General features: G+C 38.6%; 1 protein-coding gene across 1 annotated transcript; it reads left to right on the forward strand.

Annotated features, from left to right (window-relative positions):
• Nucleotides 1-1,618: 1,618 nt before the first annotated feature.
• Nucleotides 1,619-12,386, forward strand: nptna (neuroplastin a). Its single transcript, XM_054619211.1, has 8 exons — nucleotides 1,619-1,818; nucleotides 7,261-7,429; nucleotides 7,540-7,634; nucleotides 8,664-8,797; nucleotides 9,003-9,276; nucleotides 10,876-10,897; nucleotides 12,083-12,159; nucleotides 12,327-12,386. Exons 1-7 carry the CDS (start codon nucleotides 1,728-1,730, stop codon nucleotides 12,141-12,143), a joined length of 846 nt encoding a protein of 281 aa, XP_054475186.1. The 5' UTR covers nucleotides 1,619-1,727; the 3' UTR covers nucleotides 12,144-12,159; nucleotides 12,327-12,386.
• The last annotated feature ends 5,904 nt before the right edge of the window (nucleotides 12,387-18,290 follow it).

Below are 18,290 nucleotides of genomic sequence, written 5' to 3' on the forward strand. Positions count from 1 at the left end.
TAACTTGGACATTAATGACCTTATTTTAGTCTGCCCATCAGTCAACATTCAAATATATGCTGATGACACTGTTCTTTATGTTCATGCTCAAAACAAACAACAAGCTGCAAACAAACTAACCATGGCTCATGTATCAGATTGGTTTAACAACTCATGTTTACATTTGAACATTAACAAAACTGTCTGTATGTTCTCTACAAGGAAACCTATAGAGAGTCGGCAACCTGATGAGAAAAGCTAGAGGTGGTGCCTGATTACAAATATCCTGGAATTGTCCTAGATTTGAATCTATCATTTATACAGGTGATCCTGGAATTTCCATTAGTGATTGTATTTACAATGAATAAAAAAGCATGCTAAAAAGGTGGCCGGTACTAAAAAATTTAACCTGGCTAACATTATATAGCCATGTAATACAATACCAAACAAAAGAGGTAGCCAAACAGTTTATAACATTTAACGTAACCTTTTATTTAAATGCCTTGCATGAATCAGGAAATGGGCCAGATCACAAGATTGCTTCTTTTGTTTTAAAAATGCATCTTACATTCAATATAAAATGTACATGCTATGATCTTGATATATTATTACACATACTGCATCATTTTTGAAAATGAAGATGATTTTGTTAATTGATTGCAAAAGCAAAGCACTTAATCTCTCTTCATATAGCAATAAAAGCAGTTTTTCTGCCTCCTCCATTCTTTTGCGTTTTGTGTTTCTTATGGACCTTGGTGTATCAATTAAGGGGAATGGATCAGTGACCTCTTCTCCAGTTTGTTCACTTTGCTTTATTTTGCCTTCTGCTTCTGGTAACTTTATATATGATGTATAACGTAACAATGAGATGCACAGAGTAAATTATTCCAATGACATTAAGTAAGTAAGTATGTTTAGGCCACTTAACAGGCTCAATTTAGTTTAGGAACAAGCTGCGTGAGGCTGTCAGTACCCTATATTAGTGGAAAAAGAAATAGGATTACTACTTAAAGCCCAAGTCGCTGTTACGGTCAGGGCTTATGTCAGCCTGAGAAACTGATTGACCTGCAGTTTCAGGCCCAGTGGAGGTTTCTTAAGCTCTGGTTGGTCTCCATACAGTTCTATCACTACCTGAGAATTACTCGACGCTGATTGGTTGGCAGTTAGCCGTTAGAACCATTCAAAAAGTCCCGGTCAACAGTTTAACCAACGTTCCAAATAGCGTTCCATTTCGCTGCTAAATTGCAGGTAACCAAGGCAACGATAGCGGAAGTATCTTAACCATTAATTAATGTGGTTCAAAGCAATTTTCCAAAAAAAGTGGGTTACATTACATATACATAAATGACTTTATAATAAAAACCTGGCTGAGAAATAAAAGCGTCCATCTTGTCTATTTTAATATAATTGATTTCTGCTCTACTTTATGACGGGACGTTGTGTGATGTCTCGGCGCTCCTTCCCAAGATCTCGCGGGATTTAAGATTAAACGAGTGTGGTTAAAAAAAAAAAAAAAAAAAAAAAAAAAAAAAAAAAAAAAAAAAAAAAAGGTGGTTCCTTGCTGCACCGGGCTGACAGGCAGCAGACAGCCGCACAGGTAGCTGAGCAAAAAAAAAAAAAAAGGACTCCTGCAACTCTACCAAGCGACACTTCTTGTCTTTTGCGTGATAAGGTTGCAGGTGTGTGCAGGGTGAGCATCACCAGATCCCGCACAGGTCACCGGCATCTTCCACCCCCCGTCTCCGGAGATGATACCTGGCAAGCGAAGAGCCGCAGTCATGTCCTTCTCGGTGGCGATATTTGGAGCCCTGATGCTGCAGACCGTCTCCTCGCAGAACGGTAGGAAACGAGATGTTATAAGAAGAAACCACATAGCAGTAATCTGAGAAATGCATGGCTTTATAGGGAGGGATGTTGCGTGCATTTCTGCAGCGGGGCATTTTATAATATAAATCATCTCAAGACGCGTCTTTTCTTAACATTAAGCAACCAGGCGTCATTGCATAATCCCTTAAAATTGCAATTAGTCGAATAAAGCGCAGTTTTTTGGGGGGTTTTTCTGTGCATTTTGAAGTGAAGGGTAAATATATTATTAGCTTATTCGTTGGGTTGAAGTGGGCCACAAAGGAGGCCTGTGTGCCCCTAAAATGTCCTTTGAAGTGTGGAGCTGCATGCACTGATTTGCAGCAAAAGGACAAGTTCTGGTCTTTAGGTAGGTTATTAGGTAGGAAATGTTGCTCACACTGAAGTTCAAATCTGTCATGCTGCTCCCTGGAGATTGGCTCTCACACAATCCTCATGCTGTCATGCTTTGGTCTGCACAGGTATGTCAGGATATGGCTCAGGAATTCAGTATCCAGCAGTGTTTCACCACTGTGGATGATACTACCACAGGGTGAGATAATGCCCCCCCCCAATCAGTGCAGGTCCTTGGCCCAGAGCATAACATGTATGTAATTAGATGTAGGACCTGAGAAGTGCTGTAAATAGCACCGGTCCATTTTGCTGCATGCTTCTATTTTTAGAGCGGTGATGCTGCACTGAGACCATGGCTTTAATGTCCTCTTGCAACAGTGAATCTGTTAACTCTTCGCCGAGATGCACTGCACTGCAGAATGGCATTGATTTCTCAGCACGGTTTCTACATGTCCAAGTGACCCCTCTGCTCATAAATCTCAACCCCCCACCAAACAGTTAACAGGCTGTAAAAAAACCCCCAAAAAACCTGTCTCAACTGAGTATTTGGTGGTGGATGCTGTAAGTGTGCTGTGTAGATTTGCAAACATTGTGTAACGACAGGTGAGAATTTATTAAGCTCTGGCCTTCCCTTTAGTTGTTTATGTGTAGGAATGCATTACACATCTCATGTTCTGCACACCCACTCATTACATCTCTTCTTCAATCAGCACACCAACGGATAGACTTCTGCTTATAATTAAATGCCTTTTTATCTGACATACGGCTAGTAAGTGTGATAATTTTTTTTTAAATTTTCTTCTTCAAGTCCACAGAATGCAACAGTATACTTTACATACTGATAATGTACCATTAGTGAGTTGCCATTAATTGCCATTAACACGCACAGCAGCCAGCCTCATCACAGAAGCCATTTGTATCTGTTAATGACTGCTCACTTGTGAAGCTATTCCCGACAAAGTTCCCTAAGGATCTGTGTTTCTTCTGAAATAGAGTGGCTTTTACCGACACGGCTGTTTAAATCATGAAAACTATTTTATTTGGAAATTTCACACACAAGCAACAAAAACTTCTATAAATGCAGGTCTCAGTTAATGAACAGAACAATGCAAACTGAGAAGTGAGTTGCTCCAGAGATGAATTTAATTAAATTATTGAGTGTTTGGAAATGATCAGTCTTGTCTTCATATTATTTTTTAAGCAGAGGTGCTCATAAGTACCAGGTCAGCGTGCAATTATCCTGACAAACAAGTGGTTACTTACATTTTCAATTTAAATGTTAAAGGGATATGTTATTCATTGCATTTTTTTTAAACAACTAATCAACATAGAGTTTATCAAGTGAAGTATATAATACACACCATACCTGAAGATCTTTAAATTCTAAGCTCTCATCTGTGTAATTTGCAGTGGGGCTACAAATATTAAATATTTAATTATTGATTAATCCACTAATTACTTTTCAATTTGTTGATTCATTGTTCGGTCAACACAATGTCAGAACCTCGGGGAAAAAAAGTGTTTATAAAAATTGCTGCAGATTATTTTTCTATCAATTGATTTATTGGAAATAATCTTTATTCTCCTTTTTAACAAAATCACTTTTATTTTCTGTAAATATCAGATCAGAGCTGAAACAATTAGCCGAATAACTGATTAGTAGATTTGCAGAAAAGTTATTGCCAATTATTTTGATAGTTAATGAATCATTCACCAAAAAAATCAAAATCCATCTTAAAACATAGATCTAGAAACACAGCATGAATAAAAAGATATGTGATTTACCGATATTTTAAGGTCAAGAAACAATCTTGAACCAAAAATATTGAATTAATGAAGTGTAACACATGGACAAAAAAGAAAACATAGAAATGAGAAGTAAAAAGTGATAAACAGCATAAGAAGGCAGCAGAAATAAACCGTTTTTTAAGCTTGCTTTTAAATAATTGATGGATTAAACTGATCACTTAGCCCAGCACATTCAAGGCTTAAGAATACGTTGACGATTTAAGATTAGTGCAATGCAGCCTTTATAGTTCTAAGATCACACAAACTAAACTAACATCATCTTGACATGAGTGATGTCATTTAGACGTGTGTGTGTGTGTGTGTGTGTGTGTGTGTGTGTGCGTGTGCGTGCGCGTGTGTGTGTGCAGTAGTGCTACTCGCTCAGCACTCATGACACGTCTACACTATTCACGGTGGCAGGAACGGTCTCTCAGCAGTTCTGTGTTAAGAGCTGAGGTTTTTGTTTTCAGACCCAGTCCTGTTGTTTACTGGTACTTCTAAACACTCAGTTGCCAGTTTATTAGATACACCTAGCTTAAACTGATGCAGTCTAATACAACAGAATCAATGATACTAAATTATAAACACCCGTCAGTATAATGCAATACAAATCAACAATATCACATTCATGATGGGAGAATTTATTGCAGGACTGTTGTATTAGACTTCGTTTTTAATATGGGGTACCTAATAAAATGGCTACTGACTGTGTGTGTAAAGGAATGTATTTGTGCCTACAGTAAATGTGCTGGTGGGCTGAACATCAGGGTTATGATATCAGCTGGACAAGAAAAAAACAACAACGTGTCTTTCTGCCTTGTGATGATCTGCACGGTCTGGTTGGCCGTCTCTTCCTCTTCCCACTTTGTTAGCCGTAGAGTGCTTCTATGGAAACGGAGGGGGTCTATCACCATGCGCCCACACGCTCCCCTGAGACCCAGAGCTGCGGTTTCTGTAAATCTCCTCTCAATGTGCCTATAGACCATGCTTATGATTACAGCCACCCCTCCTCCTCCTCCCCCTCTTCCTCCTCCTCCTCCTCATCCAATCTGTGCAGCCGTGATCAATTGTTTCAATTGTGTTGCTTTCAGTTCAGAGAGGGAGAATATTTCTATCCTGTAAAATTAACAGTATACAGTTTGCCCGGTGTTTGTGTCTCATTACTGATTAATTATATAAACAAGCGCTAATGTTCATTTCATTATACAGGCGAGATGTACGGAAAATGACAAGGTCACTTGGAGGACTTTTAGATGTGAGGGCTGTGCGAGCCTGGTACAAATTTATATGATGTCATTAATTGGACAAAATCAAGTGAGAGCAGCCTCGCTGAGACGTCCCAGCAGAATTGAATGAAAGCTTCCTAGAAATAGCTGCAGTAATGGCTCAGGCAGATCAGAGGTTGTCTCTCTTTTCTCTCTCTCACCAAAAATGTTTATGAGGTCGTTCCTGACAGATACTTTGATGCAGATTTCACAGTTTTTTTACGGTTTTATGTTGTATGTTAGAGCTGAAACTATTAGTTGATTGAAAATAATATTAATCAGCAACAATTAACAACAATTACATTTTTAAAAATGGCCAAATTTTCTTTTGTCTTTTTGAGCTCTTCTGTGATAATTAATTGAATATCATTGAGTTTGGGGCTTTGGGGTTTGAGATTTTTTTATATTTTCTACTCTTTTTTTTTTTTTTTTCCTTTTCATTTTACTTCAATCAACCTTTGTTTCACCTTGAAGTAATTTGTCTGTCAGTGTTTTCTTTGTTATTATTTCACATTATCTTTTTTTCTGTTTGTCTTTCCTTTTCTTCTTCCCAATCAATTTTCCCTGTTATTTTCTTGCCTTTTCCATCCTCCACCTGTTTTCCTTTTTTGGGGGGGGCTTATCTCCCCTAAACCTCCAACGCCTCCACTAGCGGGCTTCGTGAAATCCCCGTTTTCCGAGACTAAACTCACGGGCGACACCTTTGAGCTGTACTGTGACGTGGTGGGAAACCCCACCCCAGAAATCCAGTGGTGGTACTCTGAGATCAACCGAGCCGATTCCTTCAGGCAGCTGTGGGACGGCGCCCGTAAGCGGCGAGTGTCCATCAGCACGGCCTACGGCTCCAACGGCGCGAGTGTGTTGGGTGTCTCCCATCTCACGCTGGACGATGCTGGGACCTATGAGTGCAGAGCCAGCAATGACCCACGACGTAACGACCTGCACCAAAATCCAACCACCACCTGGATCCGCGCCCAGGCCACTATAACGGTGCTGCAGAGTGAGTGGTCACCGTAGAGGAAAACACCCTCCTCCCCTTCCGTTAGCAACCAAACTTAGCAACTCCTTTAGTGATCCAGCCTCCCTCAAACCTCTCCAGAGGGTCTCTAGCTTCCTCCATAGGGGCTGTCCTCCACTACAGATTTAGAAAATGAAGAAAAATACCACCAACTAGTCGTTATGTGCTTTAACCAGCAGTTAGTCGAGTAGTATTTTGTGCTCATCCCTTGGTTCAGTGCAACCTTCAATCTTCAGTCTCCTTCCCGTCTGGATTTCCTCTCTACTTGATTTTTTCTCTCCCTTTAATTCTCATCCTCTCATTTCTGTGAACTGTATAATATTATATTTCATTTCATTTAACTTTGTTTCGATTTTCTTATCTGCATTATTTCTGTGTTTGTAAAATGTAAAATTTTGCACACTGACTATACTTCCACTCACAAAGTTTTCCAATATTTGGCGACCTTGTTATTTCTGAATCTTATGAATGATAACACTTGTTTGTTGTTTGCTCACCAGCAGCAAACAATCAGTGTCATGCTATTCTATAATGTATAATTATTTGAATACAGATGCATCTTTCACCACAAACTATCCTGTTCCAGAATGTAAATGCACAAATCTAGATGTAAATTGTGGTAGCTATACTTGGGTGTTTAATCTCAACACTTGTTTGGTACTGACTGAACGGTTTCTGTAGCTCAGAGTATCAAAAACGTAGGCAAACAGCCTAGTAGCTTAACGTTTTATTAAAGAACCAGATATTTTCTAATACAGTTGGATATCTTTTGTACCGATGATTCAACCGAAGGAGTTTCATCCGAACCTTGGAAGTGCTCCCACTTCCCAGTCAACATCACAGAAAATGATTTCTACTTAAAGAACCCTGAGTGCCCGAAATAATTCCTCCCACTTCACAACTCTATTCCTGTGCTACATTGTATAAAGTCTGTCATTTGTGCGTTTACATCCTCCACCCACGAGTCCCAGCAAACATCACTTCTGTTGGAGCTGATCTGTGTCTCTCTTACAGAGCCGTCCATTTCCGCTTCCGAACACACCACACTTCCTGTGGAAGGCGACTCTCTCACGCTGTGGTGCAACCTGACCACCACCCACAGTGTCCACCAGGAGAGCTTCTGGATGAAGAACGAGGAGGAGATCCCGGAGACACGCAGCCCAAATAGGAACACCGAGTACAAGTAGGCGTCACGGCAAAACTTAATGCAACTTCTGTGTACTTGTGTGTGTGTGTGAAACAGAGTTTAGCAGCCTGTTGTGGGTTCACGTGAGGTGTGTTTCTGCTCTGCAGGCTGAAGAAACCGAGAGGAGACGACGCCGGAGTGTACACGTGTGTCTACACCTTCGAGATGGCTCCTCCAGCAAACGCCAGCATAGAAGTTAAATGTAGGTGTTTATTTGTGAGCTGCAGGCGTTTCTGTCAGTTTCAAGGCCACATTAGCGATGACCCTGATTTAAAAATGGCCCCAAATGGCCTTGAGCACTACCAGAGCTGTCATGTGAGGACCTGTGATTTCAAACGGCCCTGCTAGCTGCTCAGGGGGCAGCCGGCGCCCTTGACACCTCCATCTAACCAATGCCCGGCTCAGTGGCAGCAGATGGTGTCTTGTTTGTCTGATGGCAAGGGATTATGTCTCAACGTTAAAATCTGGTCGCCCTTTTCTGCTGTCACAAGCATGGCTACGGACGCAAATTGGATTTCTGTTTGCTTTTATTTCAGGGGGCATTTCTTTTCATCCCAGAAGAAAAAAAAGATTAACATGCCATGCAGATTAATAATACAGAAAACACAGAATAATACAGGCAGCTTGATGTTAAATTGGATCACATGTTCCTGATTGATGAAATGTTGTGAATGTAATATATTTAAATTTCACCTCTTTTTACTCAGAAGTCAGTCGGTCTTCCCTGTTTTGATCAAGGCTAAAAGATACTTCAATGGAATTACCTTTTATTTTCTGGATTAGTTTAACAACAACATTGTATCTATATTTTATTATTTTACTGGGTGTTTTCTTTTTTGTTTCTCTACTTGTTACAATCTTGTTTGCTGCATTATTTAACCTCCTGCAGATTTTTTAATACCAATTTTATTTTCTGTCATCTTTCTAAATCGGCGCAGTGCTTTTTGCATTTTGCTTGAAAAGTACTCAGCGAGTAAATATGAATTATTTTCATGATTTGAACACAGTCAAGCAGCTTTTCACTGCCTGAAAAGCTTTGCTGATTTCTGTAAGCATTGCTAACTTAACTAATATGTAAACAATAGTTTGTTCATCTTAAATAATGAAAAGCACATATTTGTAACCCATTTACTCTCATGGCTATACTTACATTTATGAATCAGTGAATCCACAGTAGACCTGTACCACTTTATTTTTGTTAATCATCTGATCTTTTGTTATTTTGTTTTAGGTGCTCCTGACATTAGAGGCCACAAGCGCAGTGAGAATAAGAACGAGGGCCAGCTTGCTGTGCTCTACTGTAAGTCTGTTGGCTATCCTCACCCTGTCTGGACCTGGCGTAAGGTCGACAACGGCATTCCCAGGGTATGTGATATGAATATACACCCCCTGATATAAATTAGATTTAGGAACCAGTCCATTAAATCCTTACATGGTCCTGTATATAGCATGAAATACTGTGTAAAGTATTAAAACCTCATGACCTTAACTAGAATATAAAAGCATCTAAACTTAACCACCGTTGATCCTAAACATTATGAAGTACATTTTATTTCTTCTCCCTCAACAGGAAATTGACAACTCCAGCGGACGTTTCTTCATCAGCAGCAGAGACAACTACACCGAGCTCAACATTATCAACCTGGACATCAACTTGGATCCAGGCGAGTACCACTGCAACGCCACCAACATCCTCGGCACCCGTGACGAGAAGATTGTCCTGAGGGTTCGCAGCCACTTGGCCCCCTTATGGCCTCTTCTGGGGGTTTTGGCCGAGATCATCATCCTGATCGTCATCATCGTGGTTTATGAGAAGCGTAAGAAGCCAGAGGATCTACAGGACGGTGAGTCATTATTATTATTCCACTGTTATTATTCCTCTGTTTTATAATATATCTGAGGAGAATCTGGTTGTATTGCCCCCAGTAGACATGGATCTCTCCTGTTAAGTCTTTTTTTATCCCAAACCCCTGTCGGTGTGCCGTTGGGCAATGAGGCGACCGTGAAAGGAGGCACACTTTGTTTCCCGCTGTCCGCTTAAGTCATTCCTTAGGCGGAGACACTAACAGAGTCACCTGACACTGTGCCGTGCCTGCATTCAATAATTCAGTCTGGCGAGGTTGACCCAACAGGCAGACACTGTTGCAGGAGGTCGCACCTTGTCAGGACAATTTCATGCATTTAATATTCATGAGAAATATGATACTGCAGTTTCGCAGCCGTGGACACTTTCAATTATTAACGGCTTTCCAGGGACCTTGTGCCGTCCCCGAGCTGCCGCAAGCTTAACCACGAGACACGTCATTTAGCTATACAATCCTGTGTATGTCAGCCTGGGATTTTCCAATACTACTGAGTGCTTCATTGTCAAGAGTCAAGCTATATCATAAATTATGCATCAATGGTATTTGGGTGACCTTTTCCTCTCAAACTGAATTTTGATGTTGTCACATGCTGATCAGATGCAATGTGCAGCGAATGACTGACAGCTCAGAGCTGTGACATTCAGTCAGTTTAAGGCGCCGAGCAGAAATATGTTGTCATTATGGTCCATTACATGGTATTTAAGTCACCTTGAGAATCCGCACAGTCTTACAAAATGGATGCAGATTGCGTGAATCATTCAGCAAATTCCAACATGAAATGTTAATACTTTATATTTTACATAGGTGAGCTTAGGCTGTTGAATATTTTAACAGATTGTTCCCCCTTCTCCCCAAATTGCAAAACCTAAACCATGTTTGTGGTAAGTGTGAGACTTTGCATGCTTAATGAATTTTAATAAGCATTCAGCCTCATCTTCTTCCAGTTCACAGCACAGGACACAGTTCTGTTCAGCCTCAACATAAGTGTGAAACGCCCTCCAAAATCTTCAGTTTTCTAGATTTTATTTACAAACGGTAGCTTCATGTTTTTGCATCAAACTGCAGCAGTGAGATGGCATGCAAGTCGGTCATTTCTGATGTCACTGCTTGACACTGCTTCAATGACTTTATTACCCTCAGTAGAAAGCTGATATTAATGGAGCTGCTCCTCACTAATCTCTCTGAGTGAACAGCTGTTCTTCGTGAGCGCTGCCTGTCTGTGCATGACAACAGTATTTTTTTTAAATTTTTTGTATGTTCTTGTTTGTCTGTGGTGTTGTGCTGGATTTAACTTCCCTCTGTGTTTTGTGACTTCATGAGGCGTTTTTTCCTGCAGCATGACAGCCTGTTTACTATTTTGTTACTTCATCTGTGCTATGTTTTCATCCCATAGCACGATCTGCACATGAAGTACAGTTGAAAAGTAAAAAGTATTGTAAACCTGAAGTTCACCATGTGTCAGTCACAACTTACTGTTCTAAATGCTTTGTGCTTTCTGTAAAAAAAAGACTCGCAACTTCCTTGCGATTATTTTATTTTTTGGTCTTCATTTCTCCATATTTTCCCTTGTTGCCTCAGATGACGACCATTCAGGTCCAGTGTAAGTATAATTTTTTTTTACCTTCAATAACATATCTGTGTTTAACTTGTTAATGTGTGTTTTGTTTTAGCTTATCATGATGCATCCAGTCCTGACTGTCTTTAGAGCACAGTGTACAGTTCACCCCAAATCTGGGTCACAAATAACCGGGAGCATCATGCGATTCTGCTTTGCTGCATTCATATAAAAATCAAGTCAAGCACAGACATGTTTAACCCTCAATGATAAATTACCATTTGAATTGTCCCGATGAGTAAAGCCCTGCCCATGATACTCTAAGACTTAAAAAAGTATTTAATACTTCTTTAGCTTACCATAAAATCTTTTAAAAGCAGTATGTTAACATTTAATAATTTACTTAGAACACAATAAAGCAGTTGTAAGCAGAAATAAGTGTTAATATATTTGTGAATAACTATAACTCCTCACATTTGTCATCCTTAAGGAGGCTGGTGTTTAAAAAGAAAATAAATAAAAATGTAGAAAATCACAGTTGTAGTGATTATAAAATATATCTCAGAGGAGAAGTTATAATTGTTAACAAATACCTACATTGATAATCATTTAGAAATGTTCTTATAGCTGCTTACAACTACATTATAGTGTGTTATAAACCATTTATTAAAGGTTTATATACTTCTCATAAACAAGGTACTTGAAGTCAAGGGTTACTATTAAAGGATACAAATAATGTGAGATTTCTTTAATACATATGGAACTGGACAGAAAGTCTTGTATACTCCCCCAGAGTGACAAGTGTCATTTGTGTTCATTCAGTGTACACTAGAGCTGAACTAGGTATTTTTGTTCATTATTGATTAAAGGGGCATTCCAATGATACCTTTTTCAGACTTTATAAAGCTCCTTAGCCACAGAAGACTTACAGCTGTTTTAGTCTCTGGTTGAATAACGATTTGTAAAATCAGTGAAGTGCCCCTTTAATCTACGTTTTTTTTTTCCTTCTAAATTAATTAATATGTATGCTGTAAAATTACAGAAATTAGGCTAAAAGTTCATCATGAGATGGCATGACTTAATGCAGGAAACAGAAAAGCAAATCTTTTATATTTTTAGTTGATAAATGACTACAATGATTTAACAGTTATTAGAATTGGGATCAAATTATTTTCTGCAATTTTTTCATTTGCTGTTTGAACTGATAGTGTTGTTTGCTTCCTGCTAAAGGAAAACTAATTCAACCAACAACCACAAAGACAAGAATCTCCGCCAGAGGAATACAAACTGAGCAGCCTGCCTACTGAGTAAGTATTACATTATTGAGAGGAAGCCTGATGATAAATATGTATAACACGCCTGTGGCCACAAGTTACAATATGATCCACCATATGATCTTATCACTTAACGCTCAACCAAAAACAAGACCGCTGTCAGTCCGGGCTAATGGGTTGAATGTTCTCTTTATTTGCAGATTTCATTACACATGTATTGACCATATGAAGGTAAACAAGAAGGGAATCCATACCAGTCGATAAGAGGATGTATCTACCACTACAAGTATGCTTGTGGAGCAGTTCAATGAGGCATGTCTTATGATTTAATTGTGTGAGGGTGCGAATATGGAATATGAAAATGCTAACATTATAACCATTGTTGCTGCATGCAGTTGTTGACGTTTAAGATTTTTTTTCTTCCCCTCTTATCCACTAATTTAACATTTTTACTACTTCTAAAAATAATGCATGCAAGATGTTGACCTTCTGTTTGTTACAGAAACGGCTTTTCTTTTTGCTCTTTTCTCTGAGAGTGGCTTCATTTAGATAATCTGTACTGCGTGTTTTAGAGGAAAAACAAAACTTGGCAATGTCAAAGAAAATGCCGCCATAATCTGGTATGACAGTTGTGTACAGTTTTATCATTCCACTGCATACCATGTTATCAGAAAATATCTATTGCATTTTAAGGGCTTTGCAACGTCCCTCTAAACTTGATTAAGATTTATTTTACTGTATGTATTAAATCACTATAACTATGTATCAGATCACCATTTAATATAAAGACTATTCATATGATATGATGCACTTAAATGTTGAGGATAATGAACAACTGTATAAACCGACTTTAGGAAATATGTACTAATCATTCTAACATATTGTTTTATAATCATGTGTATTGTACAGCATGGCTTTTATCCTATGCAATTATTATCCATATCAATATATTGAAAACCATCGCAGCTTTTGATTTCTCTGTGACAAAGCTTTAATCTAGTAGGATCACCCTAGAGCGCTGATGGAGTACTACACAGCTGCATGAATTCTCTTTAGCTGACGTGGGAGGTGGTGAACGAAAGCCCACGTCAGGACGGATATATCTGAAGCAATTCAAAGATCCCCAACTCATTTTTAAGAATAAATATCTCAAAAAAGGAAGTGTGTCTGTTGAGTTGGTTTCCTTGTAGAGCACAGTAGACATTCAGTTGTACCATCAGTGATGCACACAGGCCGTCCCATCAGGATGCAGGAATATATGAGCATGTTGAGAACAGCGCCATCTAGTGAGGTTCTGAGTTAAATATGATGATGGATTTTACATAAGGGGAACAAGGAGACGTTCTTATGAAATGTATAACAACTACAGTTCATTGGCAATACAAATCTTGTATCCCAGGCTGCCTCCAACAATGCTCATTAAATATGTATAATAAAGGAAAATCACAAAAGTCCTTTTTAACATCTAGCCCAGGATAAAAGATGAAAACAGACTTTGAAGCAAACTGGGGCTCATTTACATTAGTTTCTTTCTTCTGATCAATGAGCATTGATTTAAAACATTTTTTTTTTTTTTTAAATAATGTATAAACTATGGATAAGATGTGAAAAGGTGCTAAATGTGACAGTACACATGCACACAGAGTTAATATCCAGGGATGAAGTTGTCATTCTGGTTAGGATTATTACTTTTGGCCTAAAGTTTTGGACAAACCTACAAATTATCAACACTACCAGTAGCTATGTGTGATTATTAGTCCAGGTATAATGTGAATATGATCCCAATTTGACTGGCAACTGATACATTTCTATTTACAATTAAGAATATGTTTAAACACTTGTACCGGCAGTAGCAGTATTGTTACTTACTAATTCTGAAGAGTTTAATGTTTAATTAATGACAAAGACAGCAACACTATAAGTCAGTTTATCAGGTCCACCTAGCTAAGACTAATAAAAACAAAACAGTCTTGTTATGAATCATACTTTTATGAAGGTGTTGATTCCGCTTGATGTTTAGTTTGGAGGCTGTAGTTTGTGATGCTGGTGAATTGTTTATACTGTGAGGTGTTTATAATTTTAGTAATCTCGTACATAAAATATATTATAAATGGGTTGGACATCATATTGCTTGCATCTGGCTATATTTTTTGCCAGGTGTCCCTAATGTTCTGGCAACTGAGTGTATGTTTCTCCTATGTTACTCTCAAACAGTAGTGGGCAGCACAGTCAACACATTGTGTAGGAAATTGCAGCAGCAAAGCAAAAGGGGGCACTATTTTACTGTGGCTGCTGTCTGGAAACACAAGCGGCCAGGTCTTATTGTTGGGCTTTGCTCAACATTTCTGACTATTACCAGCTGGAGAGTAATGAAATATTGTAAAGTGTTTTTCATACCTTTTTTAACAGGTTTTTTATTTGTCTGGACCTGATTCACTCGATGTAATAGTGACCTCGATTAATATGTCAGTGGGATCAAACAGTGATAAGTACAGTCAATTTCTAGAGCAAAGAGACATCTGTGACATTTTGAACCCGTAAAAAAAAAAACTGGAACACATCTTTTGATAAAAATGATTTGTAGTTCTGTCTGTCTGGATTTATCTCTAATTCAGGTGATGAGATGTCAGGTGAAGTTTGAATAAATCGGCCAGTGGATTGTATTTAAGAACAAATTGAGTGTGTATTTTTTTTAACTTTATTGGAAATATGTATAGTTTTATTTGTAATTAATTCACAGTAGCCCTCATTTTGGACTTGTTCTAATACTTGCATCCTCTGTGACAAGCCTACAGAGTCTACTTTAAAAGATTCTATCCGGTCATGTTTTACAACATAACCAAACATCTACAATATAACTTGATAATCAGTTCTTGTCAGATGTACCCAACATTGTGGGGACTTTTACAAGTTCACCACCTGGGCATTGAGATTTACTACTGTACAGTGTGTGTTTCCATTTTGATATTTTGTGAATAGATATTTAAAAAAAAGATATATATTTAGTCTACCCTCATTGAGAAAGGGGTGGACAAAATACATTACACTATGGTGCAACACAATTCACCAGCACCACCAACTACACAATTACCTTGAAGCTGACTCAACCCCTCATCAACATGGTTATGTGTTTGACTGTATTGGTTTTGAGATGGCGTCCTACACTTGGTGATAATCGAGCCTGCAAACACAATGGAGAGTGATGACTGGAGTGTACTAAACAAGGCACCGAGTGCGAACTCCTGATCTGTGTACTTCATGATCAGGAGACTGACAGCTTGAAGTGCCGACGCCAAGACACAGATTGTTTGGAGCTCTGTAGGAACATCTCCGAGGAGAGGAGAGATGGTGACATACTTTTTTCTTACTTCTATTATATTCTATTCAATTCATGTCATGTTACAACCCCATGTAATGTGACCACTGATAAAAATAAATAAAATAGTTGAAAGAAAAATAATATCCGTTGCATACAGTAGAAGACTCTTGACCTGCGATAGATTAACATTTATATTAGCTTATCACCGTATCGTAAATAATTATTACAGCAGAAACCAACTGTTCACTTTTGTCTTTCTTATGGCATTAGGCCATATAAAATTGCTGTGTGGTTTGTATTGAATCATACAACAGTAATGCAACAAGCTGTCAACAACCTTTCATCAAATTCAGTTGCTGTATTTGTCTTTGCCGGGAATTATTTCATCTCTTTTCTACACGACTGCAAATGTCTTCTTCAGGGAATAAAAATGAAACACTGCAGACAATGAGGGTATTAATTCAGCTTCCATAATAAGGGGAGTAGTTGGCCAAACGGGTTGTACCTCGATGTAATATCACAGTAAGTAATGAAGGTTGAAACAAATCCACCATTAAGAAGGAAAGTATTGGACATTATTCACATTGACTTCTCCCCTCAAGCTGTCGGCTCAAAAATTGATGAGAAGATGTGGGGATGTAAATTCGGACACAATCAATTATTTAGTGTATTTGTGATGTTTCACCCCATGTTGGCCACCATACAAATGAAAAAAACATGTATTGGCAGGTCTAGACAAATTTTCCTCAAGAGGCTTTATATTCTGTACAGTATAGGGAACCCTCTGTTCTAAGGGCCTTGATTGACAAAAAGAAAAACTCCCCCCAAATTTTTTTTAAAAGAGTACATGACTTTGATTTAAACAATGTAAGTAGTGTTAATCCCTGGTTTTCCAAAGGCGCTACAGAGAACACTGTGTGGGTATCTGTCAGCACAGGTCTTGACACTTGATAAATATCCGATATAGTCAAACTAAAGAGTTCCAGGCTCGTCTGGGATTTGAACACAGGACTTCTCAAATCCTCAGCATGAATCATACCCTTATAGACCAACAGACCATGATGGTTGGCATTATAGCTGAGATTTTTCCCCGTTTTTTTTAATTTTTTTTTTTTTTAGAAATCATCTTGCAGATTAATTGGTTGAACTGGTGTATTAACCAGTTTGTTTGAATTTATACCCTTCTTTTCATTTATTCATGAGCTTCATAACAAGTAGCCTTCACTTTTCTCTAAACCCATACCCCTAATGAAGTCCTACATACTGTTAATGCACACTTACAATAAATTGAGCTTTCACAAGACCTGGTGAGTTTTTATTAATGTCGTGTTTCTGGAAAGATTGTTTATTATTATGATCACATTTGTAGGCTGACTGGTGTTATTGTATCACAATGTTTCTTTAAATCTTAAAACAATATACAGCGGGTAAAATAAGTATTGAACACGTCACCATTTTTCTCAGTAAATATATATTTCTAAAGGTGCTATTGACATGACATTTTCACCAGATGTCGGTAACAACCCAAGTAATCCATACATACAAAGAAAACCAAACAAATAAGTTCAGAAATTAAGTTATGTGTAATAAAATGGAATGACACAGGGAAAAAGTATTGAACACGCTTAATTAAATTTATTTAATACTTGGTACAAAAGGCTTTGTTTGTAATGACAGCTTCAAGACGCCTCCTGTATGGAGAAACTAGTCGCATGCATTGCTCAGGTGTGATTTTGGCCCATTCTTCCACACAAACAGTCTTCAAATCTTGAAGGTTCCGTGGGCCTCTTCTATGAACTCTGACCTTTAGTTCTTTCCATAGATTTTCTATTGGATTCAAGTCAGGTGATTGGCTGGGCCATTCTAGCAGCTTTATTTTCTTTCTCTGAAACCAATTGAGAGTTTCCTTGGCTGTGTGTTTGGGATCATTGTCTTGCTGAAATGTCCACCTTCGTTTCATCTTAATCATCCTGGTAGATGGCAGCAGATTTTTATCCTTCCTTCAATTATATGAAGTTTGCCAGTGCCGTATGCTGAAAAACAGCCCCACACCATGATGTTCCCACCTCCGAACTTCACTGTTGGTATGGTGTTTATGGGGTGATGTGCAGTGCCATTTGACCTCCAAAAATGGTGTGTATTATGGCATCCAAAGAGTTCAATTTTGGTCTCATCTGACCAGACTATATTCTCCCAGTATTTCACAGGCTTGTTTAAATGTTGTGCAGCAAACTTTAAACGAGCTTCAACATGCTTTTTCTTCAGCAATGGAGTCTTGCATGGTGAGCGTGCATACAGGCCACGGCGGTTGAGTGCATTACTTATTGTTTTCTTTGAAACAATTGTACCTGCTAATTCCAGGTCTTTCTGAAGCTCTCCACAAGTGGTCCTTGGCTCTTGGACAACTCTTCTGATAATTATTTTCACTCCTCTGTCAGAAATCTTGCGAGGAGCACCTGGTCATGGCCGGTTTATGGTGAAATGATGTTCTTTACACTTCCGGATTATGGCCCCAACACTGCTCACTGGAACATTCAGAAGTTTAGAAATCCTTCTGTAACCAATGCCATCAGTATGTTTTGCAACAATAAGAGAGCTCTTTGCTTTTTCCCATCATGAGATGTATCTTGTGTGACACCTTGGTAATGAGACACCTTTTTATAGGCCATCAGTTGGGACTGAACCAGCTGATATTAATTTGTACTGACAAGGGGCAGGATTGCTTTCTATTTACTGATAGATTTCAGCTGGTGTCTTGGCTTTCCATGCCTTTTTGCACCTCCCTTTCATCATGTGTTCAATACTTTTTCCCTGTGTCATTCCATTTTATTACACATAACTTAAT

The sequence above is a fragment of the Anoplopoma fimbria genome, chromosome 19, assembly GCF_027596085.1.
Source record: "Anoplopoma fimbria isolate UVic2021 breed Golden Eagle Sablefish chromosome 19, Afim_UVic_2022, whole genome shotgun sequence".
NCBI classification, from domain to species: domain Eukaryota; kingdom Metazoa; phylum Chordata; class Actinopteri; order Perciformes; family Anoplopomatidae; genus Anoplopoma; species Anoplopoma fimbria.